Source organism: Rhopalosiphum maidis, chromosome 4 (genome assembly GCF_003676215.2).
Source record: "Rhopalosiphum maidis isolate BTI-1 chromosome 4, ASM367621v3, whole genome shotgun sequence".
Taxonomy (NCBI): Eukaryota; Metazoa; Arthropoda; class Insecta; order Hemiptera; family Aphididae; genus Rhopalosiphum; species Rhopalosiphum maidis.
In genome coordinates, this window is record NC_040880.1 from 19,413,001 (window position 1) to 19,439,699 (window position 26,699).

A 26,699-nucleotide genomic window follows, 5' to 3' on the forward strand; every position below is an offset into this window, starting at 1 on the left:
GGTTTACTTAAATATTTGTATGTGTACGGCGTATTGTGTAGGCAATTTGGCGTCATTATTAGGACGACGCCTCCTTTGATATTTTCATAGGTAAGGTCGTAAATTGATGAACGATTTGAGGAAATATAAATTGAAACAGCTCACAATAGCGGAATTACATTTTTTTTTTATATGTGACAAAATATTTGTTGGTAAAAAAGCTTTAAAATGTGTAATGTAAGGTTCCCCATCACTTGCTCTCATAGTAATTGAAAATATTTTCAATGTTTTCACAACTTTTATTATTCACGTTTAAATTTTGATTTAAATCGTGTAATTTTTAATTTTAATACAAATTTAATACAACACATTTCTCATAAGTTTTTCTTACAATAATAAAAAAATTAGCCTAAACCATTTTTAGGGCTATTTAAATGTCATTCTAGGTCATACATGAAAAATAATAATTTTGAAAAGTATTTTGTTATAACTCAAAAAATTCAACCATTGCGCATATTTTTATTTACTATACATATACACTATACCATTTTTTAAATATTTATATACATTTTAAGTTATTTATAACACCACATATTCTGATATTTTTCATACCGATTGACTGTCGAACCGATTACGGTATATAATGGATCCACCGATAATCGATAATGACTTAAAAGTTAAGATTAATAACAATAATTTATTTATTTATTTATAAAATAAACGACAATCGGCTTTTACAATGGCAATGACAAAAAAAATCTGAAAAATAGATTATAAACATATTATAATAGCATAATGAGTAATGACGCATAAAACAACAGTAGCATGAGAAAAATAATAAAGTAAACATAGTAGAGTACAAGATATGACTAAATATAATTATAAGAAATAGATACAGAAAAATTATTTAAGGGTCTAGGTTCAATTAGATAATAGAATACCGATGTTTTTGGCACCAAATAATTTAACCTACCGGCTACCATATAACCATTGATTATAAACAGTACCTACTATTTATCATCAATGATATAACTAATAAAAAAATTGTAATAGCAAAATATCCTTAGGTTTATACTTTTGCAGAATGCTTCCATTCAGAATAGTTTGCGTACCTATACTATGATTTATAGTTGAATTTTAATTTAATATGTTCATTAATGAGTAACATTATTGAATTTTAAAATTTTCAATTTAGTCTTACGTCTTGTAGAGCAGTGCTTCCTTCTCAAACTGGGGTCACGGCTCTCTTAATGATTTTGATTAAGGGGATCTTGACAGTTTCACATTAAATTTAGGAGGACCCATGACAAAAAAGATTGAGAAGCACTGTTGTAGAGTACTGGAATACCTATATATTTGATGTCTTAATGACTATATTAACATTTTCTACTGAGATCGAGTTGAAGACCTTGGTATTCTTTCATGGAATTTTAGAAAAAATGCTCAACGCAGATATTTTATTATATAAAATAATAAATACAAATATATTTTCATATATTATATCTGTAGATAATAATAATTATAAAAGTGATAGTATCACAGAATACAGAATTTATTCTGTTATAGTACTATCTACATTCTACAGACCAGTACCTATCTATATTTCTGTCCGATGGTCGCCAGACTGTCTCTTTTCCCGTAAAATGCTCAGGCCTTATATACATAAATAGATTATATACCATATATTATAAGATAATGGAAGTTTGTGGTAGAATGTTGATAATACTTATCACTAATATAATTATTAATTTATTATTATTTAGCTTAGGCTATAATAGTAGTTGTATTACTATATTAGTTAATAGTTATTTATTTAAATTATTATATTGTAACAATTGTTGAACAATAAAACTTATTATAAAGCCAGGGCTAGTTTTTAAATGTTATTTTGAATACTTAATGTTTTTTGTTAAATAAATAAATTTTTATTTTATTTTCAACAATTTTTTTATTTTACAATGGGCGGTAAAAAAGCACCATCGTATGTATTTATTTTTAATTTATTATTACACCTATTTCAAATGTTTTTTTTCTCTACAGTAAAAATCGTTTATATGAAAAAGAACGAAGAGATCGTTTGAATGTTAGTTTTGAAGAATTGCGAACTGTTCTTCCACCATCGGACTCTAATGCTTCACTGGGTAAAGCTGACATTATTAACCATGCAATTGATTTAATTCGTGTATTACAAAATGAAAAATTGAAAACTTCAAGTATACATAGTAAGTAGGATTTTTAATTTTGAAATCATTTTTGTACCTATAAAACTTATTTTAAATCTAAATTATATTTTTTATCTTAGGAAAGGAATTAGTTCGCTTACAAAATAAAGTAACCCATTTATGCACAAGAATCAAACATCTAATATCCATTTTGAAAGAATCAAAAATTAAAATACCAAAAGATAGGTCTATTAAAAAGATATCAATACAAAATAGATCAAAAATAAAACTTAAAAAAGATTCTGGTATCAGAAATAGTAACATAAAAAAGTTTAAAAACAAACAAAAGTTGGCTCAAAAAGTAAGGCCTATTACTTTAACTACTAAACCTGTTAATATACCAGTTTTAACTTCAACTAAGCCTACATTTATTTTACCAAATGGACATTTGATAAAAATTGACGCTGCACCTATTATACCTCAGTCACAAATCATATTTGATATACCTAAAATACTTTTGTTACCAGATTATAAAAATTCAGAGGTATTAATTGCTCCAAAAAAAAATGATGCAACTATTACTACATCTATGAACAAAAGACCTATACCATCGTTAGTAACATACAATAGATTATTAAAAAAAAATAATTTGTTGAAGGATAATAAAGTAGAACTAACTAACAATAAAAAAGTAAATAGTAAATCTGAAAATAAAAATGACTCTAATAAAATACAAAAAGTTGAAAAAATCACAAACAAAAATCCAATAGAAGAAAGTAATAAACTAAGTTGTACAGAACCAGTGAAATCAAATGATAATAGATGTACAACAAGTCACACAATTGAAGCTATAGTTAAGGACATCAATCAAGATAAAAATGAAAAATCTATTGAAAGAGAAGAAATTGTAACATGTAGGACAATTAGTGATGAAAATAAACATTTATTAAAATCCGTTGAAACAGATAATAATAAAACAACAACTAATTCTCCAGAGTGTTTATCAACAGCTCAAACTACATCAACTGTAGTTAATTCATTAAGTATATTAACGGAAGAAAATCAAAGAAAATCTATAGAAACAGCAAAAAACATTATCTCTTGTTTTGATGACATACGGTTACCAATACCAAATACAGATTTTTCTACAGATTTATTTAGTTCTCTCCAAGGGCCAGTTGGAGGACATCACGCGGATTCAATGTCTCCCACAGAAGCTTTTCTCCTTTCTTTTCCCCTGGTTTCCACTTCAAAAAATACTAATATTTTAAATGAATCTGAACAAACTGAAATGCATTCAGCTACTCCTACAACAATATTGCAAATTGGGAACTTAGAATCTCCAGCTACAGAATTATTCCAGAAAAATGATGATGATTGTGAAAAAGATCAAAATAAAGATAAAATGAAAGATCAATTTGGTTTTAATGTCAAACCATACTATAATGATGGATATTTAGACATTAATAAAAAGAATGATCAACATTATGGTTATAAAGAAGTTAAAAAGTTAAAGGCAATACCTCCACCTCAACCAACTGCTTCTACTTATCATAAAACATCATATAATGACATTTCCTCTTATTATAGAACAACTCAATCAAATTCTGATCTTTGGAGGTATACTAGTTATAATTCATTTGATAAAAATCTTAATAAAAATATTAAAAAGACTGATAAATCTACATCTACAGCATTTGCAAATAATGTTCCTTATGTACCATATGACCTAAATACAGTAAATTCAATTAATACAACTACATATATTGATACTGAAAATTATCAAGAAGTTTGGCCTCACAAACCAAAACAAAAAAAGAAACAAAATGAAAAGAGTGTTCCAGTTAACTGGATGACAGATAAAAGTTGTCAAAATTCTTATGCTAAAAAAGATGACTATAATTATCAAAAGAAAAACAATTATGATATGTCTTTTGATTTGCAGTCCGAACCTAAACAAGCATATTCATGGTCACCATCAAAAACTATCCCTTTATTACCTCATTTGGATACTAATATGCCTTCAACATTACCAACTCTAGTAGGAGATTTAGCTTTAAATATTAATACAGGCTCCAATACTCCATTTGACCAAAGGGTTTACGAATGTAACAAAAAAAATGACAATATAATTCCTGTTACAAGTACTGAGCAAAATATGCTTAATTATAAATCTCGTTCTGTTAATTCAAATTTCCTATCTGTCAGTCAGTTAGTAGAACAACCCAAGTCAAATGACAAACGAAAAGGAAGAAGTTGTGCTAAGGATTATTGTTGTGTGTATCAAAATCAGAAAACTGATAAAGATTATTATCAAAATCAAACCAAACAATATTATCCTGAGATTAATACATTTGAACAAGATCAGTCTTGGGTACGATCAAAATATTCACATGATTCTAGTAGATCAACTAATCATAGTGCTGAGTCTTTAATTAGACATCAACAAAAACATGCTTCCATTATAAAATCGGGTTCAAAAAATCAAAATTTAACTAATAAACAAACTAATTGTTATAGAACAAGTCAAAAACCAAGTTATAATAACAATGAAAATTTCAGCAATTATTTTAATCAACCCAATAGTAATTATCTATATGAAAATAGAAATGATCTAGATAAACAATCATCTTCATACCAAATACCAACTAATTTCTATACTCCTCCAACAACTACAAAGCATAATATTTCAAATTATATACCTCTTCCTACAACATTTAGTATGACAAGTTCAAGTTATAATAAACCAGTTCAACATTTTAATCAGAACACAAATAATTATTATAACAGCAGTAGTAATGTGAATACTTTAACAAACTTCAATTTGAGTACTATATTTCCAGAAATGATTGATAAGGTAAATTTTGGTTATTAGTTATTAGTTTATTACATATTGGTATAAGTGTGCGTATGAGATAGTCAAGGTAGGCTGTTGAATCTTCTCTACTTAGCAGCTAGTCATAAAAATGTTATAGATAATAACTAATAATATTACAGTTAGAAATCTGACTAGTGAGTCAAGTAATACTACTAGTAACTTATAGTATAATTTTAAATTTCTAAATAATACTAAATGTCACCCTTTGACCTGTCCCAAAAACTTGAGTAACTGTTGGACCAGAACTTAAATTTAATTATGAATATTCAAATTATCTATGACTTCATATTGATAATGTCTACTGCGCATGCTAATGCTTATTATACATGTGTATAAGTTTTAATATTATTTTAATAATAATTTTTTAAGGAACCCAATATAACACCATTAGGCGTACCAAGTAAAAATAATGAATTTGATGTTATGAATAATTATGGAACCAACATACATTCATCTTATTAAATAAGAACTATTTAGGTAAGTTTTAATTGATTTAATGTTTATTTTATATTTTAAATGCTACATTTTCTATTGTAAGCTATTCAGTAAATACAAATTATAATAATATGTGTTTGCTAAGTTTGTTTCCAATTTCCATATATTAATTACTAGCTTTTAAAAAATAAAAATATTCGCATTATTTAACATTTTTGATTGAAATATTTTGATCTATGTAATTTTTGTAAATTTAAATGAATAATAAATATTTTATGTGTCAGTAAGTGGCAATTATCTATCTGTGGTGGAAGGAAACTACTAAAATCCATATTTTGCTATCATAGTTTATAGTTTATATCAGTAATAACAGTAACTATTCAATAAATAAAAATAGTAAAAATACATTTTTTTCAAAAATGTAAATTTGCCATCATGAATTTTTTTATAAAAAAATATTTTTAAACTGTTATTACTTTTTAAGATAATAAATATTTACTGTTAAACGAATCACATATATGTATATTATAGTATTATTATTAACTTAAATAAAATTATAATATTCAATATTATATTAAATTAGATTAATAAATATTCTTATAATGTATCTGTTCAAATTATTTAAAATTAAATGATTAAATGAAAAAACAATTCTAATTATAGTATTGGTATAGATTGTTTACAATTTCACAGGATTTCTAACAGAAAAATTATAATTTTAGTATTAAGTCATTGTTATTCCTTATTATATTTCTTGTATTTAAATAATTGTTTTTTTTTTTTTTTTATTAGCCATTAGTACAAAAATTATATTTTTAAATTTAATTATTTTTAATTTTGAACACATAAATTATAGTGGTTATCAATACTTCTTAATTTATGAATATTAATTTGACAGTTAGTGACCTTTTGTTTTATATATAATTTATATTATATATTTATTTTTGTTTCTCACAGGTGTTAGTTTTGGAGATTTTTATATTTTATAAAAGTAAAAATATTATAAGGAAACTCAAAAATTCTAAAATTATGTCTGCAACAGGAATTTTTACTAATTGAGGTAAATTAAGGTAAATATATCAATAATTTGATGTTTCGAATTAATATTAACCATATTTTTAATTGTTTGTAGATATCAATTCATTTTTAACTATCAAAATATAATACAGAAAAGCAGAAGATAATAAGGATATTCTTACAACTATTTCCATTAAAATGTTCTATTTTTAACAGATTTTTTTATATTTTATCATGTTATTTGAGGTGATTTACCAAACATACATTTTTTTCTTTTAAAATAATACAGTTTTTCAAAATCTGATCTTCAGAGTTTTTAAATATACTTGAAGACCACATTTTTAATTTCTTTATATTTCTTATACTATTTAAGGAATCCTGTGAAAATACAAGCTTCTATTTTTTAAATAACAACTCCCTTTTATACTGTAAATTATTCAACAGATAGTTTCATAAATAATACAAGTTTATAGATATATGGGCTATGGTAATTTAAAAATATTACTAATTAGTAATTAATATTAATCCATCAATATTTATAATATGTAAAAATGGCCCAAATATAATAAATAAATATACAACACTAGACATAATTTATAGTAAAAAAGGCGAGTTTTCAATTGAAAAATAATGGTTTATATTGCCACTTTCTTAAATAATACAAAAAAAATCTAAGTTCATTTAAAATACATTTAAAAGTTTTGAAAATCAGATTGTGTTTAAATTTATTATAAAATAAAAAATGGAAGTCAGCATGTTTGGTAATACACCCTATATTATATTGTATAATTGTTGGACATTATAAGTATAAAATAAACAGTATTTTACTAAATATGTTTGACTTAATGTGATTGTTTTGTAAAAGATATAATATAAATACAAACTATTTATATCAATGACAATCAATTATTCAAAAATATTTGAATATTAAATATTTTTTAATTTCTTTGTTAGTTTTATCTTTTTGGTAGTAAAATGATATAAGTATAATTTTGTTCTCTAATTTATTATGAGTGCTACTCCATAGGCTTGCGCACGAGGGGTTCTGGGTGTGCCTGGGCACCCCCCGACATGTAATTGAGCCCCTAAAATTTAAGTCCTATAGCATATATATGGGCCCATATTTTAACCTATGTTACTAGAATAAAAATGATATTTTTTCTAAAATATGTTGTAAAAAATTATGTTTTGAAATAAAAAAAATAATACAACTTAATATACTTTAAATTTGCATGGTAAAACTTATTATGATTATAACAGCTAGATGTTATTAACTACAAAAGTAAAAATAATAAATAAAATATATTGCAATTATCTCAAAAATAGATTTTAGATCCAATTATCTAATGAAATATTATATAGCTTGGTACTAATAACACTACTGATTAATATGTTATATAATTTAAGTAATGTTTATTCAGGCATTATAATTTATTAAAAAATGTACATGTCTTGTTAAGAGAGGGCCCAAATTCAGAAAAGGGCCCGAAAAAATTGTAGGCACCCCCCCCCAAATTCCGGTTTGTGTACACATATGTGCTACTCATGTCTTGATCTTATAAATCTATTGAATGTTTTATTTGCTTTGTACTCAGTATTTTTTAGGAAATAATTTTTTCATATATTCTGTTAAGCCAAACTGAATTGATTTAAGTTTTGTTATAAATTTAATAACTTTGAGACTAAATTTTCACTATTTAAATATTTTTATATTTTATAGATATGAAAATCCTTGAATTGTTTTTGGATAAAGTATATCATTATGTTTAATAACTTTATATTTTTATTAGTTCTAAGACTTTAAAAAAGGTTAATAATAGATATAAAATATTTAAATAATCTTTAAAACCGTTCATTTTTTTAATATGTATTTTGATAAAATTGAATATTTACAAATGTCGAGGACTTAAATTTAATAATTATTATAAGATTTAAAATTGCTAATCACATTAATTTGAAAAATTGCAAATTATACATACTGACATATTTGTATGCTTTTTAGCATGTTATTTTCCTAATTTTTTTTTTTATTAAAAATGTATTATTTTAGAAATAACAAAGACACAGAACCAACAAAGCTAATCCAATCACACATTTCTTCAAAAGAAAACATAAGAAAAAAAATATTAATGTAGTAGTAGTTTAAACTGAGAAATAAATTTGATTATGGTGAAAACAATTTAAGGAAAATTTATTTCTTAAAAAAAAATTATTTTATTTTGAAGATTTTAGTCATGCTAAGAATAACAAATAGCTAATGTTGTATTCAATTTCCAGGTCTTTTAAGTAACAATTTGATACATTTTTGTTATTAAACAAATTGATTTCAAAAGTATTGAATTGAAATAAATGAATATCTAAACATAAAAATGTACTAGTTTTATAATTTTGTTAAAAATGAAAAAAAGTATATAGGTATAGATATAATGAGAATATCTTCAAAGGAGCCCTTCCATTTCTTGCATAAATTGCATGTATGCATCATCTTTAGTCTGTTGTCCAGCTTGTTGGTTACTGGCAGCAATATTAGATTTATATTCTGCAGCTTTATGTTGTTCCCATGCATTATCTCGTTTATTTGGTCTACCATCATCTCTTTTCACTCGGATTGATGTAGGCAAGAATCGTGTAATATCAGCTGCAAGATTTCTATTACACACCATAATATAATTAATATCATTAATAACTAACTAGATATTATAGAATAAATATAAAATTTTAAGTATACCTCATTTTTGGTTTTGCTTCAATAGTAGATCCAGTATTATGTTGAGCTTCATCACGATTAATAAGTTGAGGTTCGGCACTTACAATATTCGGTGTTACTGCAGCAGCAGCAGCAACGGCTGCCGCAGCTGTATTCAGATTGTTATGCATACCAGAGTTATACCTCATCATTCTTGGTGGCATTCCTGGAGGGGGTCCAGGGGGTAATCTTACATGCATGCGTGGTGGTAAACCAGGCGGAGGTCCAGGAGGTAACATTGGTGGTCGACCAGGAGGTGGACCTGGAGGCATTCTACCAGCAGGTCCACGGTATGGCATAGGAGGAGGAACACCAACGGGTAAACCTATATGTGCAAAAAAAAAAATAATTAAAAAAAAAAAATGTAAATATTAAGTTTCATTTAAATAATTTAATATTATGTATTTATCATACTTGGTGGTAACCCTGGAGGTAAACGTCCTGATGGAGCAGGTAATGGTAAGGGAATTTCATTAGAGTCTTCATGCTTTCCAGTAGAACTCCTCTTTTGAACTTCATCAATCTAAAATTAAGTTAAATTGAAGTAATAAAGATTAAAAAAAATTGAATTAGTATTTAGTTATTCCTAACCTCTCTCATGAACATCTCTATATCGTCAGTAGTTTTGTTTTCTTTACCAGAATCCTCTAGTTCAGCAAATCTTAAGGTGCGGGAACGTTTTGGAGCTAAGTGAAAAATAAAACTAAAATATAATACCAAAAATAAAATTAAAACTGATTTAATCATTAACTAACCAGTTTCTCCGTCACTAGAATCATCTTCATAATCATCATCATCCTTTTCTTCATCTGTTAATATTGGTGGTACTCCTGGTGGCACACCCGGTGGTCGTTTTTTTGTACCAGATATTGGTGACATTGGTGGACTACTAAAAAGAATAATAAATCTTTTGTAAGTATTTACATAAACTTGTCTTAATAGTACACAATATAAATAATTACTAACGTATATAATGGTGGTTTTTTCAATATTCCTAAAGGCAATTCATTAGAATTATATCCTGTATCAGAAGCAGGTAATGGAATATTTGATGTCATAACAGGTAATGGAATTTCATCAACAGATACTTGTTGAGCTGTTTTTACTGCATCAAAGTATGATATTAGCTTGAAACGACGTTTCTCATATTCAGATTCTGCTCGTTTGATTTCATGATATTTATCAAGCTCATCTTTTACCTAAAAATAGTAAAATATTTTTATTCTAAAATAATCTTTAATTGATATTTAGTACCTAAAAATCTTATATAATTAATAAATAGGTAATTACTAAACTATAAATTTAAATAAAACTACTGTAACCTTAATAATGAAAATATACCTTAAGGATAGATTGGGCATGGTACTTACATACATTTTCATAACTCGATCAAATGTTTCTTTAAGTTTTCTTCTTTTTTCTCTTAATACTTTTTCATTGAGAGGAGATGGCTGGACAACATTGTATTCTACATACAAAATTCAATATCATGTTAAATATTTGTATTTTTTTTTTTTTTTTTAGTTATATATTTAATTAAACAATTCTTTCTAAAGAGAAATACATAGTAATACATTAAGTATTGATAATAATTTGCATTTACTAAATATATTAATTAATTATTATACATTTACACTTTTGTTTACGTGCCATCGATCTATTCTCTTTATTTACCTATATTTATCTATATGTTGTCATCTATGAACAAAATGACTTAAAAACTTTAATATTTACAAATTAATAATTTCTTTGGTCTGTAAAACTAAAAAGAAACTTGGCAAAGCAATTCCAGTCAATATTTATTTAAAGTGTATTATGATAATGTAAATCTGGATACATGACCATTAATACTTAACAAATTTAAGCAAAATGTATGCTTATGTAAAAATATTGTCATATATTAGTCAAAATTATACAATGCATCATAAACTTATAGTTAATTAAAAAATAAAATCATATTAAGCTTGAATTTATTATAAAATGTAAAATTATACTTTACTATATAAATATGTAATATATTATTAAATTCTATAATTTTTATATTAATTAGGTATTAATCACATTATTCCAAAAATAGCATTATTGCATTATACATATATTTCCATCTATACATATATATATATATATAAATGTTATGTACAAACAAATTTTACATTACCCATTTGATCAATTTTTTCCATTTCAGCAAGTATTTGTAATGGATCTTTTCCTTTCAGTACAGCGGTTCTAACAATCATACGCTGTTTTTTATTTTTTTTTAATTCCTTTTTTCTGGCTTCCTTTCCTATTTAATTATATAAATTATGTTTTAATATTTTATATACCAAACAATTCATGCTTAATAAAATATTTATAATACATTAATACTTACTAGCTTGATCTGTGGGATTCATATATTTACCACTTTTAGTGGTGTTTATTGAACGCCTCCCCATGATTTAAAATTTTAATGAACAAATAGTACTTATAATTAAGTTGTATCAATTAAAATTAAAAATAAATTATAACATTACACACATTCAAATTAAATAACATTAAATGAACAACAATATTTTTGATTAAAATATAAAATAAACAAATAAACTGATAAGAATTATCACACATTAATGGAGTATCCTCTATGTACCAAATTATATTGTGAACGAATGTGAATTAAAAATAATACTATATTCAGCAACTAACACAGTTAACAAATAACCGCCCACTATATTATAACGACGAAGGCTTTAGTCTTCATAATTATAACAACTTTGATACAAACATTCTAAAAATACAATTTCATACAATTGTATTCTCAAGTAGGTAGTTTTTAAGAGTGATTCAGTAGGTTGAACTAATTTTTGCGTGATATTGATAAATTTTGAAAAAATTTGAATTCTAAACATGTATTTATTTAAAATCGTTGTAAAACTATTTTTAAGAATTATTATCCTTATTCTAAATTTTAATAACTAAAAAACTACTCGTTTGAATTTGGAATTAAGTACATCAACACTTCCAAAAAAATTATCCACTAAATAATTTACAGTAAAAAATAGGGAGATTCTCTTTTAAAAACAGAAGTATGTATCACCACAGAACACGTATTAAGTAATTAAAAAAATCTCAAGAATTTTAAAATATGGTTTTCTAAGTATATTTAAAAATTCTAAAAATCAAAATTTGAATAAATTTATTATTAAAGAAAAAATTGCGGTGAGCATGCTTGTAAAATACTTCTGTATTAGGTTATTTACTCAAAAACGATATAATTCACAGGAAAATTAAAAAAGTCTTAATCTATAAATATCACAAGAAGACAAATGATATATACTTTAAAAACGACATTGACTACGATCACTAGATACCTTGTTTTCTTTATTTTTATTTATTTTCCCAATTATTTAGAAATGTAGTAAGTATTAAAGATTTTTTTACTTTTTCTCAATGTAAGTACCAATTATAATAAATTGTTAAATTATGTATTACTGTAAAACGTTTAATTTATTAATATATATAAATATACTTTAACATAAATTATGTATCATTATATTTTTGATATATACTATTATTATTTATTTAATAACTATAGTATAGTAGTATAGTTACTATACATACTTTTGTAATTATTGATACGAATGTTTTTAATCGAGATACTAACTAAAATAAAAAATGTTTCTTATAAGTCATTATGAATTATTTTTTTTTCTATCATTGATCGAATTTTACTGTTTATAATAGTAATGGGTTTAATACATCACTGATGAATTTTAGGAAAGAGTCCCAGTAAGCAGTAAATAAATAATAATACAAATAAGGATACTATTGAATAACTATTACTCAGATAATGCTACATTTTTTCTATTAATAAACATTAAATTACTCCATAACTTAAATAAAATTATACAACAATTAAATAAGAATTAATTAAGCAGATAGATAATTATAATAAAAAATTCAACATAAAAAGTATAACTAAATTATTTTATTTTAAACAAAATATTTGTATTGAAACAGACATTTTTAAACTACCTACTTGGTTGTAAAGCTTCTCCTTGTTTTTTGTTCTGTTGTTTTGTTTTTATAAATTATTTATAATCAGAGCAGTGCCGTTAAGATTTTGCGCCCAGGGCAAAATTAAAAATATTCGCCTACTATTTTATTTACCTATCATTTATTATCAAAAAAAATTTGGCGCCTCTTCAAATCATGCGCCCGGGGGCCGGGACACGGCTCTGACTATGATTATTAATTTGTAATATCTCTAACCTAATTGGATAATAAATACTATAATACAGCAAATACATAAAAATAAATACACACGTTATATAGGTATAGATTGTTAATATTCAAGTACTTGTAATAGAATACCTTGTGGGCTGTGATGTAGTTAGTACTTAGTAGTTAATAGAATTATTTTTTTGTGGTAAACGACAATCAATGCTTTCCTAATAATTCTTAGAATTATTAAGTTGGAGCAAATTTTGTTCTGATTTAGATACAGTTAAAAAACCAATTGTTGGTGACATAGTTCAAAGGCTCATGTTAGCAAAAGCCCAGTCCGTGAATGTTCATATGTTCTCTCTAATATGTTAAACATGCCACTGTTTATGTTATTATATACACAGGGCCGGATCTTGCATATTTTTTACCCGGGGAAAAGTATAAAATAAGCGTCTTCTCATAATTATTCAGCCTTTCTCTATTATGCCACTGTTATTTAGTAATTGGGGCTCTTTGACCAATATTTCCGGGGCAACTGTTCCCGTTTGCCCACCTTAGACCCAGCCCTGATAATACTGTTTTGTGGTAAATAATATTAAATTATATTCTGTATAATTTATAAAGATCCATCAGTAACTCTAAAGTTAAAATACCGCCAATAATTGGTTTCCATTGATATACCATAATACTATGTGTATGTTGGTCACGCATTTCAGAATTCCAGAGAGTTTCTATAAACATTTACGTCAACAGCGTCGCTTGAAATTTTTTTTTCCATTTGTCGAAATAATTGATAATTTTCTTTTTTTATACAACAGCAAATAAATGAACGAAGAACCAACGAACGGAAGAAATCTAGTTTTTGTTGTGCTTCAAGCTTTAAAAGCTTTTTCTTCATTTTTCTTTTGACTTTTTGTTATAGGTATACCTATACATATTAAACAATTTATCAGTTCATTGTTGATTATTATTTATTCTTAAAAATAGTTCTGCATAGGTACAAAGTATTTCCACGTAAGTAAAAGTTTACGTTTGTATACGTGTTTTGTCAGTCCACCATTAAGTCAATGTTATGATGCTCCTATAATATTACGTACCTAGTAAATAAATAGGTGCCTACGGTATTTGTGTGTATAAAAATGTTAAAATACTGAATATATAAATACCAAATATTGTAGCTAATTAATTTGAGCATAATGAACAAATTACTAAAGACGAATATTTTACAATTTATAACTAGCAAAATTAAACACTAATTTTGAATTGTAAGCATTTTATGTTTTTATAATGCAATTAAATTCCTGCTTCAACTCTAGATTTTATCTTGAATATTATGTATATATAATTGTATTAATAAATTGTAATTTTGGGTGGGGCCAAACAAATGGACATTTAATTAGGAATTACAATGTGTGAAACATAATATAAATTGATATATTTTGCTAATTTTATGACAATATGATTATTATGTGAATTTATCAAAAAAACTATAAATTAACATATATGATGATTAAGTACAATAATTATTTTTTATGAAAGTTATAAATATAAATTTGTATTTATGCTCTTTTTATGTTGCTTATGATTTACTCTGCTATAAATTATTTAACTGAATATTTACTATTCATATTTTATTGCATTTTATTTATTTGTCATGAAAATAATTGGTTCATATAAAATTGAACATATTCAATACTTAATTATTTTGTAAATTTATTAATTCTACCATGTACATAAAAATAAAAATTTTAAATGTTATTATGTTTTATATTGAAATACAATATTATTTTTACTAATAAAGTTAAGTTAACTTCAATATTTATTTTTACTTTTAAATATATAGATATTAATTATAATTAATTATAATATATATATAAAATATAAATTCCTTTAATGGTTAGTTGAAATTTAAAATGTTAAAGTAAAATAAGTAAAGGGTTACATATATCCTTAACATTTAATATTCTTTTTTGAAAGTGATAAATTTTATTATATTGTTATATTTGATATATGAATTAAATTATACTTAATTGTTTATTTAATGTTTTAGTATCTATTTTCTTATAGTTTACAATTTATTTGATTTAATAGATCCAGAATACTGAAATTTTATCTCAGGGAACTGATACCAAATTTAGTCACAGTTCAATGAGACGTGCAAGTTATGGTGGTGGTAGTCGAGGAGCACCAAGAGGTGGCAGCATGAACAGAGGCGATAGTTATAGTGGCCGTGGCTCAAGTTTTGGTAGCCGTGGTGGTGGAGACAGTGATGGATATAGACGTGGTGGGCCAGGAGGAGGTGGAGGAAATAGTTTTAATAGCCTGAAGAGTAAGCAACCTGGTGGGGCTTTACGTAAACCCAAATGGGAAAATGAAACACTTCAACCTTTCCAAAAAAATTTTTATACTCCTCATCCGTTAGTTTTAAACCGGTATGTATTCAATATTTGTAATAAATTCTATTTGTAAATTTTGTTTATATTTAGTCCTAGATTAGAAGTGGAAAACTATGTTAGGGAAAAAGAAATTTCTTATGTTGGTAGTAATATCCCAGATCCAATTATGAATTTCAATGAAGTCATTCTTCCAGACTATGTTTTCAATGAAGTAAAGTAAGTACTTATTATTAAGGTGTTATGATTGTTATGAATAATATACTCGATAATATATATTTATAAAATAATTAGGAAACAAGGATTTAGCAATCCAACTCCTATTCAAGCAGTTAGTTGGCCAATTGCACTAAGTGGAAGAAACATGGTTGGAATAGCTCAAACAGGTTCTGGAAAAACTCTTGCTGTAAGTTGAAAACTATTTTACCTTAAATATTTGATTTTAAACTTCATTAGAACCTCCGTTACACAAACCCTCTATTATCCAAACTGCAATTAGCATATCTGAATGTTTGCAAGACTTTGTCGCAGAAAAACACGTTGCAGCTTGTTGTCAAATAAAAATCGATAATTTTGTCAAAAAAATATAACATACATTATATGTTCCTTTATATGTAATGTATTTATAATAGTGTAATGTATGTAATTCTAATAATGTGATGCATGTAATTCTAATAAAATATTAATAATAATAAATAATAAATATGTATGTACATGATATAAAATATTAAAATACAGTTAATATTTATATTAACTGTTAAAAAAAAAAAATTTTCAATTTTCAATTTCCAAATTAGGTTCCAATTAGTTTAGATAATCAAGGTTTTACTGTATTTCAAAACATACCGATTATTTGGATGTATTTAAATTTTGAAATCATCAAAGTTAGCTAAATATTTTTATCATAGGTCAATGTCAAAATTAAAAATTTTGATAATCAATTGTAAAAATGAAGTTATAAAATAATTTATATATTATAATAATTATTGTACTTACTTATATTTTTAGTATATGTTGCCGGCAATATTACACATCAATCATCAACCCCGTCTCTTACGTTATGATGGTCCAATAGTTTTAGTATTGGCACCTACTCGTGAACTTGCTCAGCAAATTCAACAAGTTGCTGTTTCATTTGGTACCTCTACTTTTGTAAGAAACACTTGTGTATTTGGGGGTGCTCCCAAAGGTCCTCAAGTTGATGATTTAGAACGGGGTGTAGAAATTGTAATCGCAACACCTGGAAGACTTATTGACTTCTTGGAAAGAAATACAACTAATTTAAAACGATGCACATATTTAGTCCTGGATGAAGCTGATCGTATGTTAGATATGGGTTTTGAGCCTCAAATACGTAAAATTATTGAACAGATAAGGGTAAACAATTTAACTTTAATTTGTATTTACATCTAATACAATTATATATATATTTATATAAATCAATAAATGTTTACCAGCCGGATCGTCAAGTTTTAATGTGGTCAGCAACATGGCCCCCTGAAGTTAAAAATTTAGCTGAAGAGTTTTTAGACGATTACATACAAGTGAATGTTGGTTCTTTAAATTTATCTGCTAATCATAATATCTCTCAAGTAGTTGATGTGTGTGATGATTTTGAAAAAGAACAAAAGTAAGATTTATTAGAGTTTTAATACATTTCTTGAAAATAATTAAATTTTTTTTTTAGACTGTATGCTTTGCTAACAGATATATTTTCACAACCAGATAATAAAACTATCATTTTTGTGGAAACTAAACGTTCTGTTGATAATATTGTGAAATTAGTGAACCGGAATGGGTAAAATATTTTTATTTTTAAGTTTATTTATTAGATAATATTTTTAACTTAAGACACTCAATTTTTGTTAATTGAAAAAAATTAATTTTAATATTAATAATATTATTAATATATTGTTTAATATGTAATCTTGTATCTATTCTATATTATTGGGCATTTGCCCATTTTATTCTTTTGAATAGATAATTATTACTTTTATAATGAGTGTTTTACGTTTCAAATGATCACCTTGAATGTTATATGTGATTCAAATATTATTATTAATTTTATTTATCATAATGAAATGTCAAGATGGAGATCCATTGGAATACATGGTAATAAGTCTCAAAATGAACGCGATCACACATTGAATCAATTTCGTTCTGGCCAAGCAAATATTCTGGTGGCAACTGATGTAGCTGCTCGTGGTTTGGGTAAGTTGCAGTAAAGAAAGCAAATCAGACCGTGGAACCCAGATTCCAGACTGGTTGTTATTGTATCGATGCCTTCGATGGTCTTGTATCTACTTGCTCAGCCGGTCGGGTTAATGTCAAAGAAAACAGAGCACGTCGGATGATTTTCAAGGCACGTAATATAATATAGCCTATTTTTCTTTTTTTCTTTTTTTTTTTTTAATTCTTGATTATCAAATCAAGAGAAAACTATACACAAACAACATGTAGGGCTGGTGTTTTAATCACGCTATGTGTGTGGTTATATAAATCTGGTCAAAAATGAAATGTGAATATGTAAGCGGATTCAGGTTATTCTGTAGTAATTTAAAGCTCATTTAAAATTTATCAATTCTAATCCGCTTAAATGCTCAATCATTTGATCAGTAATTGCATCAGCCCAAAACTTAATAAGGAGGCTATGTTATACCAATTGACCTTAATTAGGCTAATATTAGTGCAGTAGAGTTTTAATTATCTGAAATTTAATAGATTTTTTATTTTATTGACTAACCTAATAAGTTGATATCATATTTATAATTATTAGTAAATTATTTATTCAACTTAAATATACTACCTAAAAGATTATTCAGATAATTAAATAAATTTGGCATTCATTTAATATGTGACTTACTGTGAACACCTTAATCTTCAGTCATTTCATAAGATAAATTGAGATAAAAATATATTAATTATCATTATCTAAAAAAAAGTGTTACCCTGGAATATTATATGATCTTATGAATGAAAATTATACCATATTGAAAGATATTAGTTTTATTGAATTAACTTAAATTTTTAATTTAATTTAATCATTCAAAGATGTTTGTGAACCCTCTAAATGGGGATCACACAAGAATAATTGAATGCTTATAGTTAAAATACATGATCTTGATCAAAATTGTATTAAATTAATGAAGATCTATGATTTTTTAATTGACATTTATATCACTTTATTGTATATTTTAATTTTAAATACCTGGTAGGTCACATGCTAGTGAATGTTTAATTTCTACACAAAATAAATATCTGTTGAAAGAGACATTCTCGATAGGCATAGAGGAGTAATTCAAATATAAATGTGAAGGAGCAAAATATTTTTTATATATTATCATTATGTATATTTATTTTTTTAGGAATTTTTTTAAAGTTTTATTCTTAGCTTTTAATATTGATGAGCTTAATCAATTCTTGGACAAATTTATAACAACATTTTTATTAATTATTTTGTAGTGTAGGATTAATATTAACGTAAATACTAAGTTGAGAATTTTACAGAAAATACTTATGTTTTTTGATAAAATGACATTTGTATCAGTCAATATAAATAAGCATTTATTTTTTAAGCAGTATATTTTGTTTAAATGTATTATAATTTTAAATCAACATTGAAGAAGCAATTATTTTAAATTTCATTAAAAATTAAAAATCAATAAGTGGTTAAGTGAGATAAGATACTAAACATAAACTACAATGTCGAGCATTATTAAATCAATTCAATATGTTTACTGGGTATCTAGTGTAGAAGGCAACAAGAAACCTTTACAATGACAATTCTTCTTTAGTAACACTACAGTTCAATATGTACAATCACACATTTTAAGGTTTATTTTTCTTTTTCAACTATTTTACTAAACATACAACAGAAACATTTAATTAATGTTAAACACAGCATTGGATGGATTAATTAATCAAAAATTCTTTGCAATTAAAATAATAATAAAAAGAATAATGTCACAAATCAAGAAAACATTTGTAATATAATTTTTATTTCATAAAAACAATTTGACATTTTGTGGATATTTCACTAATGTTGTTTTATAAACATAAAACCATTTAAAATAAATAAGAGTATTATTTTTACTATGCTCTGTAATTGGTAAAATCAATAAAAAAAATAATTACAAACAATAGGTTTTAAATTTTAATTTAAGGATTATTTTTATAAAATATTTTAAAACTATTGTCAAAATTAATACCTAGCTAACCTTGTTTTCCAAATAAAAGTTAATTTAACACGTTCACGGATACCTCACTTTTTTATATTATTCATGTATCTACCTTAGAAAATTACTTTTTTGGAATAAAAAACCACAATGTTTGTAATAATATTATTGTGTGATATTATTACATGCCCAAATATATAAGTATACGTAATGAGTCAGTCTCATCTCTAGCCTCTTCTAATAACATTAAAAATAGTACTGCATGAGCAGTAATGCTCGATTTGTTGGTTTTGTAAATTACTGTTAAAGTAGTAGTGGCCCATTACATCAGAATTGAAAAAAATTAAAATTACGACTAACAGTAACTGATCACGAACGTGTTAAAGAAATTTAAAACATTTTTAATTAAAAGAAATATTTCAATTTTAAAGTTTTAGAGCTAATTAAGAATCATTTCATAAATATATTTATAATTTAATAATTACATAAAATACATAAATACATAAAACATTTATTATTTCAGTTAAAGAAACTTAGAAATATTATCTCTGATGAAAAGTGGCATTAATTTATTTTATATTATATTATTTATGTATAAAATAATTATAATTATTTCAATAATATTTGTATGTATAATTTTTTACTTGAATATGATTTAAAATATTGCTTAAAGTTTACAGACTATTATAATGCATACAATATAGTATAAACTATAAATACTGCCTAGTTATATGTTGTTATGATAATATGATTACAAAAAATAGTAATAATGTAATGGAAAGGTATCTATAAAATAAATAAATTTAACAGTTTTAAAAGGGTGTTAATGTATTAAATATTGTTTAAGTATTTAATATGTTTTATTTGTATAACTACTAGAGACGTCATTAAGTAGTTTTAAAGAGAAAAGTATTAGTGGTTAAAATTTAAATATTTACAATATGATTTTTCTGAGTATAATATATATATTGATGTAATATTATATGCTAATATTTCATAAGTATGTTATTTAATTATAAAAGGAAATATATTTTGGCCTTCAGAAACGGTTAAGACTCATCATAAGAAGTTAGAAGATAAAACATGACATAACACTAATGAATAATAATCAATAATCATTATTCATTGTATAAATTTATATTGTAATGTTGTATATTATGTAGCAAATAATGCTCCTTCATGTTAAATAAAGGCATCTGAAATATTTTACATTATGTCAATCAGTCTGGTAATTTTATATATTATTTAAAAATGTATTACAGGTTAACATCATCTTTATTCAACTAAGTAAATTTTTTCTAATGTATAATTTATATTGCCACAATTAAATAATATTTGAGTATATTACTTCATTTTAATGTACTTAAGTATTTTAATTGTGTGTGTTCTATTTCTATATACATTTTTGTAATTTTATTGTTTATATTGTATGGATACTTTTATAAAGTATCTTGTTTAAAAGTTTAATACATTTTTTTTAAGAACTTTCAATTCATGCATTGAACATTTGATTTATGTTCATAAAAATTGAAGTGATAACATACTTTAGATTTTTTAAAAATCAATGAATATAATTCTTATTATATTAATTCTCGAGCAATGGCCTAGTTGACCCAGTATTGGTAAAACCATTTTTTAAAGTAATGTTGGGTATAACATTTAAATACAATAATTAAAAATTAAATCATTTATATTAATTTATTAAAATTTTAATTTTAGTTCTTTATATATTCAGGATTTTTTTATATCAACTAATTATTAATCACTGTTAGACAAACAAATTGTTAATAAATAAGAATCTATCTCTTCTTTTTTTTTTTTAATAAAAAAGGAATAAAAAACTAAAAACTTATTCATACGTAATGTGCTTTCATTTTGTTTTATTTATTAGGAATTTGTTTGTTAGACACTGAGTAGTAATAGATTGACAATAATCAACACAATCTAAAGATTTTACTCAAATTTTTTTAACAAGCATTTAAAACTTAATAACAGGAGTGGCCAACTTGCGACTCACATCTTATTTATAAAATCAAAATTTACCTATTATTATGAATTTAAATTTTTTTGGTTTACATTATAAAAAAATTATTAAATTATATAAAATGTATCTATAATTCATGTACAATTGTATTTATCTGCATGACCTGTACAATTTTCATGTTGGTCATCCCTGCAGTACAAACATAAAAATTAAATCTAATTTTCATTAGAAAACATATTTCTTTAACTGATTTGTTATCATTTTAAATTGTATAATAATAATATAACACATTTAAAATAAATTTAGAACTATATGATGTGTTTTTCTTTTATTAAGAATATGAATGATTATTAACATACTTATCTACTTTTAATTATTGCTATTGCATATACATGATGGCATGCAACATAAATCAGTATCATCTTACTCTTGTGTGTATACTTTCTTCTTAATTAAAGCATAAAGAAATAAAATCTCCAATCAAAAAAAAAAAATTATTTTTAATGAAGTAAATTTAACGCATTACAGCTGGGTATAGTCATATTTTAATTCAGTAGTCTGTATTAGAGTAACTGGTATGTTTTTATTATTTAAACAAATTAAAGTGTTTTGATTGTATTAGTTATTTATGAACACCATAAATTAAGAAGATATTAAGCTTAACACTTAACATAAGTTATCTGTATTGAGTAAAATGATTTTATTTTATTTTTTCACTATGCATTGTCTGTTTAGAAACGACTAGTTTTCCTTTTAATTATCTATTTACACGAATTACATATTACAAAACATACGTAATATAATTAATTTTAAATACCTACTTACCTATTAATATATATGAATATTAATATTAATGAAAATAATTTTATAAGATGTTTTTTAATATTTAATTTACTTAAAATTATTATTATTTATTTATTTTATTCTGTCAACTATACATATTTTTTATTAATTTAATACATTAACTACCCATCTTTTATAATTTTATTTTGATTTGTTAAATATTAATAGTTGAATATTTTATTTTTAATTAGATGTGGACGATGTCAAATATGTGATAAATTATGATTACCCAAATTCTTCTGAGGATTATGTACATCGTATTGGTAGAACAGGTCGTTCTAGCCGTACTGGAACCGCATTTACATTTGTTACCCCCAGCAATGCTCGTCAAGCCAAGGATCTCATATCTGTCTTACAAGAAGCTAAACAAGTAGTTAATCCAAAGCTTTTTGAACTTGCAGAAATGGCTGCTACTGGGGTGTTTGGAAAGAGTATGTTTTGTTAAATAGATAAATGTTTTTGATTTTTTGAATAATAATTATGTCCTAAATATTTTAGTGGACCGTTCCAATCGTAGTCGTGATCGTGGTGGACAAAACAATCGAGGCCGTGGTAATCATGACCGTGGTAGTCGTGGAAATTATGGTAGTGGAGGTCGAGGTGCATATAGAGGAGGAAGTCGAGGTGGTTACTTAGGTGGAAGTCATAGTTCTAGTCGTGATAGCTATTCAAGCGGAAATCAGGGAGGTCGTAGTGGGTTTACAGGAACAATTCCTGTTAACAACATTATGAATAATAACAACGGAACTGCTCCAGGACGTGAAAGAGCAAGCAGATGGGGAGATAGCAATAACAGTCAAGTAACTCAGCACCAACCTAGTCAGCATCAACCAACATTTGTGTCGCAACCGCCTGTTCAAATACCTAATATGAGCAATCCACCTCCTGGTTATGCAAGTAATTATGGGTTCCAAGCGCCACAACCTAACAGTAACTTTAGAGGAAGTTTTTAATTTATGACTTTGATTTTTTTCTTTTATATATGTATTAATTATAAAGCACTTTATTTTCAAACCTAATTTTATTAGATAACAATGGTATGTCTAGAAAAAGTAAAAATAAAAAAATTCTACCCGTTGTAATATTACTTTTAGTAAATTATTGATTAATTAAATTATGAATACACTTATTTATATTATTTATATTATTTATATATATATATATATATATTACATATATATATATTACATATAATCAATATTTATACCTAAGTTTTGATTGTTTATTATTTGAAATTTGTATTTTATACAATTATTAAATTGAATGATAAAATAAGTCTTCTGTTCTAAATACTACTCAATGCTACTAAGATTTATGTTTAATAGATCAACTGTGTATTGTTCTGATATTACAATACTTGGTTTTTAACATGTAAAATTATATTTTCTACTGATGAAAAATTGATGTTAAATTTACATAATTCATTATTTTAAATAAATTTAAACATATTTCAAAACTTAGATTGTCACTTATTAGTTATTACTATTATTTTACACAACTATTTAATAAAAGTAGGTAGTATATGGTTTAATATTAATTGTTGTATTGTATTAAATTCTGCAATTATATGTTAAAAATAAATTTTATAAAAAAAATCATAATAAGTATACAAATTTGTAGATTTTAAATTGATATAATGATATTAAATGCTCAAGTGGAAAATATTATAAAAGAATGGCTCTTAGACTTGGACAAAAAAATTGGTAAAAGTGGTATAGTTGATTGAATTAAATTTCAATATCATTGTATTCAAACGCTTTTGCGGAATGAAAATTACAAAAGTAATTTAGTACACTAAACAGAATGTATCTCGTTCCCAACTTTCAATTTGAACACTGGTGATGATAAGATAGTTTAAACTTATAAATAATTAGATTTAATAACATAATAAATATTATATTGGTATTTTTATTAACTTGATATAAGAATATACACACAAAGTCCAGTAAATCAAGCAAACAAATTTTAATTAAACTTACCTTTACAATATAAAAGTTGAAAAAAAAATTGTGGAACTGGTCCTGTTGTGTAGTAGATTTTGAGTGTACTTTGTTATTGAATAAGGTTACTAACAAATGTAGTAAATTTGAAATCAATGATGAGTGATATAATTATTGCATTTTTAAAACGATAGTCGATGTAAATGATTTGTCAGTACTTTATTTAGCTACATGCTCTGATATGTAATATTAATAATATTTGAATAACATAAGCCTATGATAAAAGGAAGAAGTCTGAAGTAAATATAATTGCGTAGTTAACCATCAGGTACTTATAAAAAAGTGGGAGTTAAACCTATATAGGGGAGCCCCGAGATACACAGCAAGGCCAATCCACAAATTCAGTGTTCAAATGTGAAATATTTGAGCTGAACAGAGCACCTTCATATCAGTTTTAAATATTTGTTTTGGAGTATAAACATAGAAATATTATTGAACTTGAACATTTTATAATGATGAGTTACTCCTTTTATGCTGTTAATGGTTACTATCTTAGTTTTCTTAGAATCGAATATTGGTCGTTAAAATAAAGGACTACACAAAGTGTTGAGTTTAGAGCTCAAGCTTGTTTACAGTTAGGTGGGAACTTTGAAAATCTGATTAATTATAATTAAATAATCATAAAATGTATTTCCTTGTTATTTATTTTTAAACTATTTTATTGTTATTTTGTGTTTTTTACATAAATTAGATTCAATTTTGTACTTAAAAAATAAATTAACATATTAAATTATTTATATCAACTCTAGTGAATTCATGCTTCGTTTAGACTTCGTGTTTGGTATAATTATAAATAGCCAATAATTACAATCATAAAAGACCTGTAATGTTTAGCTGCGTATAATTTTGCAATTATAGAAGATATGGAAATCAAACTTACGAAGTATTCTTGATCAGTAAAATAATACAAAAACAAAAAAACCCATACTAAATATTGAATTATTTGGAGTAGTACAAGATTTATTTTTAAAAATTCTAACTTTTGATAAAAAAATGTTTACTTTTTTTCAATTAAATAATAATAATTTGCATAATTTCTGGTTTAATTGCATCTATTGGTTAATAATTAAATAGCTTTAAAATAAAAAAAATTATGAAAACGTTGAAAAGTTTTACGCGGTAAATTTGGTTTTGTTAAAAAATTTTTAATTTACTGAAACTTAAAAATAAAAAATTAGACCTTCTCTCCCTTTAAAGGATATTTTTTCATCATTCTAGGTATACTTTTGTATGATGTCTGTCAGTCACTTCACCACAAAACACATTGTATAGTATTGAATTATTAATGTATGTAAAAATTTTCAGTTCCTACAAATTATGTTTTTAAATTGTATCAAAATAATTAACATTGTTATTTATCTTTAAATAAGTAATTTTGTGCAAATTTAAATTTATAATGTCTATAAAAAATAATTGTCTTTATATTTTTTGGTTTGAGTAAGAACTACTAATGAGGAATTTTGTATTAAATTGTCATAACAAAGAAATTCTTATGAATTTTTAACTGTAAATACATATAAAAAAATTCGGCCTATGTATTTTTAATATTTTTATACAGGCATACTATGTGGGATATTGCATTAAATTTTTGAGAATTTTGACCCAGCATTATAAACAATTATAAAAAAATCTAGTTTCTTATGCCTATAAGTAGCTCAGAATTTTAATATAAAAAATAATAAAATAAACATATTTTGGTGAAAATTTCAAATAGCTATGATTATTTGTTTTTGAGTTAATAAAAAGACCTTACCAATTTTGTCAAAAATTGGATTTACTTAAAATTCCTGTATTTTTTTTGTTTTGACCTTTCTAAAGTAAAAATCAAATCCATTTTTGCTACCAGAAAACGCCCATAATTTTGAAAATAAAAGCATTTAATTA

At 24.7% G+C, this 26,699-nt stretch overlaps 3 protein-coding genes across 4 annotated transcripts; 2 read left to right on the forward strand and 1 right to left on the reverse strand.

Moving 5' to 3' along the window:
• The first annotated feature begins 1,818 nt into the window (after positions 1-1,818).
• On the forward strand, positions 1,819-6,728 carry LOC113560846 (GATA zinc finger domain-containing protein 14-like). Of its 2 annotated transcripts, none has more exons than XM_026966953.1 (6): positions 1,819-1,960; positions 2,020-2,201; positions 2,282-4,998; positions 5,389-5,496; positions 6,412-6,524; positions 6,587-6,728. In XM_026966953.1, the coding sequence occupies exons 1-4, from the start codon at positions 1,938-1,940 to the stop codon at positions 5,479-5,481; spliced, it is 3,015 nt and encodes a 1,004-aa protein (XP_026822754.1). In that variant the 5' UTR covers positions 1,819-1,937; the 3' UTR covers positions 5,482-5,496; positions 6,412-6,524; positions 6,587-6,728. The 2 variants fall into 2 exon arrangements, with proteins under 2 accessions (XP_026822754.1, XP_026822755.1); XM_026966954.1 differs by having other exon boundaries at positions 6,412-6,514; positions 6,587-6,634.
• Positions 6,729-8,835: 2,107 nt separating this feature from the next.
• LOC113548324 (WW domain-binding protein 11) lies at positions 8,836-11,775 on the reverse strand. The gene is made up of 9 exons (XM_026949142.1): positions 11,589-11,775; positions 11,376-11,501; positions 10,588-10,685; positions 10,184-10,416; positions 9,973-10,106; positions 9,809-9,903; positions 9,632-9,740; positions 9,200-9,542; positions 8,836-9,120 (listed from the first exon to the last, which is right to left on the reverse strand). The coding sequence occupies exons 1-9, from the start codon at positions 11,650-11,652 to the stop codon at positions 8,910-8,912; spliced, it is 1,413 nt and encodes a 470-aa protein (XP_026804943.1). The 5' UTR covers positions 11,653-11,775; the 3' UTR covers positions 8,836-8,909.
• Positions 11,776-14,232: 2,457 nt separating this feature from the next.
• On the forward strand, positions 14,233-23,884 carry LOC113550355 (ATP-dependent RNA helicase dbp2-like). Its single transcript, XM_026952112.1, has 10 exons — positions 14,233-14,434; positions 15,512-15,852; positions 15,907-16,032; positions 16,108-16,219; positions 16,822-17,190; positions 17,271-17,443; positions 17,501-17,611; positions 17,903-18,024; positions 23,007-23,246; positions 23,314-23,884. Exons 2-10 carry the CDS (start codon positions 15,569-15,571, stop codon positions 23,766-23,768), a joined length of 1,992 nt encoding a protein of 663 aa, XP_026807913.1. The 5' UTR covers positions 14,233-14,434; positions 15,512-15,568; the 3' UTR covers positions 23,769-23,884.
• Positions 23,885-26,699: the final 2,815 nt, after the last annotated feature.

Excerpts from the sequence above, each read along its gene's own strand:
- LOC113560846 (XM_026966953.1), top strand. The coding sequence starts at position 1,938 with ATGGGCGGTAAAAAAGCACCATC. Across the intron at positions 2,202-2,281 it reads GAAAACTTCAAGTATACATA|GAAAGGAATTAGTTCGCTTA; the intron begins GTAAGTAGGATT and ends TTTTTATCTTAG. Across the intron at positions 4,999-5,388 it reads TTCCAGAAATGATTGATAAG|GAACCCAATATAACACCATT; the intron begins GTAAATTTTGGT and ends TAATTTTTTAAG.
- LOC113548324 (XM_026949142.1), bottom strand. The coding sequence starts at position 11,652 with ATGGGGAGGCGTTCAATAAACACCACTAAAAGTGGTAAATATATGAAT. Across the intron at positions 10,686-11,375 it reads GGAAAAAATTGATCAAATGG|AATACAATGTTGTCCAGCCA; the intron begins GTAATGTAAAAT and ends TTTTGTATGTAG. Across the intron at positions 10,417-10,587 it reads ATCGAGTTATGAAAATGTAT|GTAAAAGATGAGCTTGATAA; the intron begins GTAAGTACCATG and ends TACTATTTTTAG.
- LOC113550355 (XM_026952112.1), top strand. The coding sequence starts at position 15,569 with ATGAGACGTGCAAGTTATGGTGGTGGTAGTCGAGGAGCACCAAGAGGT. Across the intron at positions 16,220-16,821 it reads GTTCTGGAAAAACTCTTGCT|TATATGTTGCCGGCAATATT; the intron begins GTAAGTTGAAAA and ends TTATATTTTTAG. Across the intron at positions 18,025-23,006 it reads TGTAGCTGCTCGTGGTTTGG|ATGTGGACGATGTCAAATAT; the intron begins GTAAGTTGCAGT and ends ATTTTTAATTAG.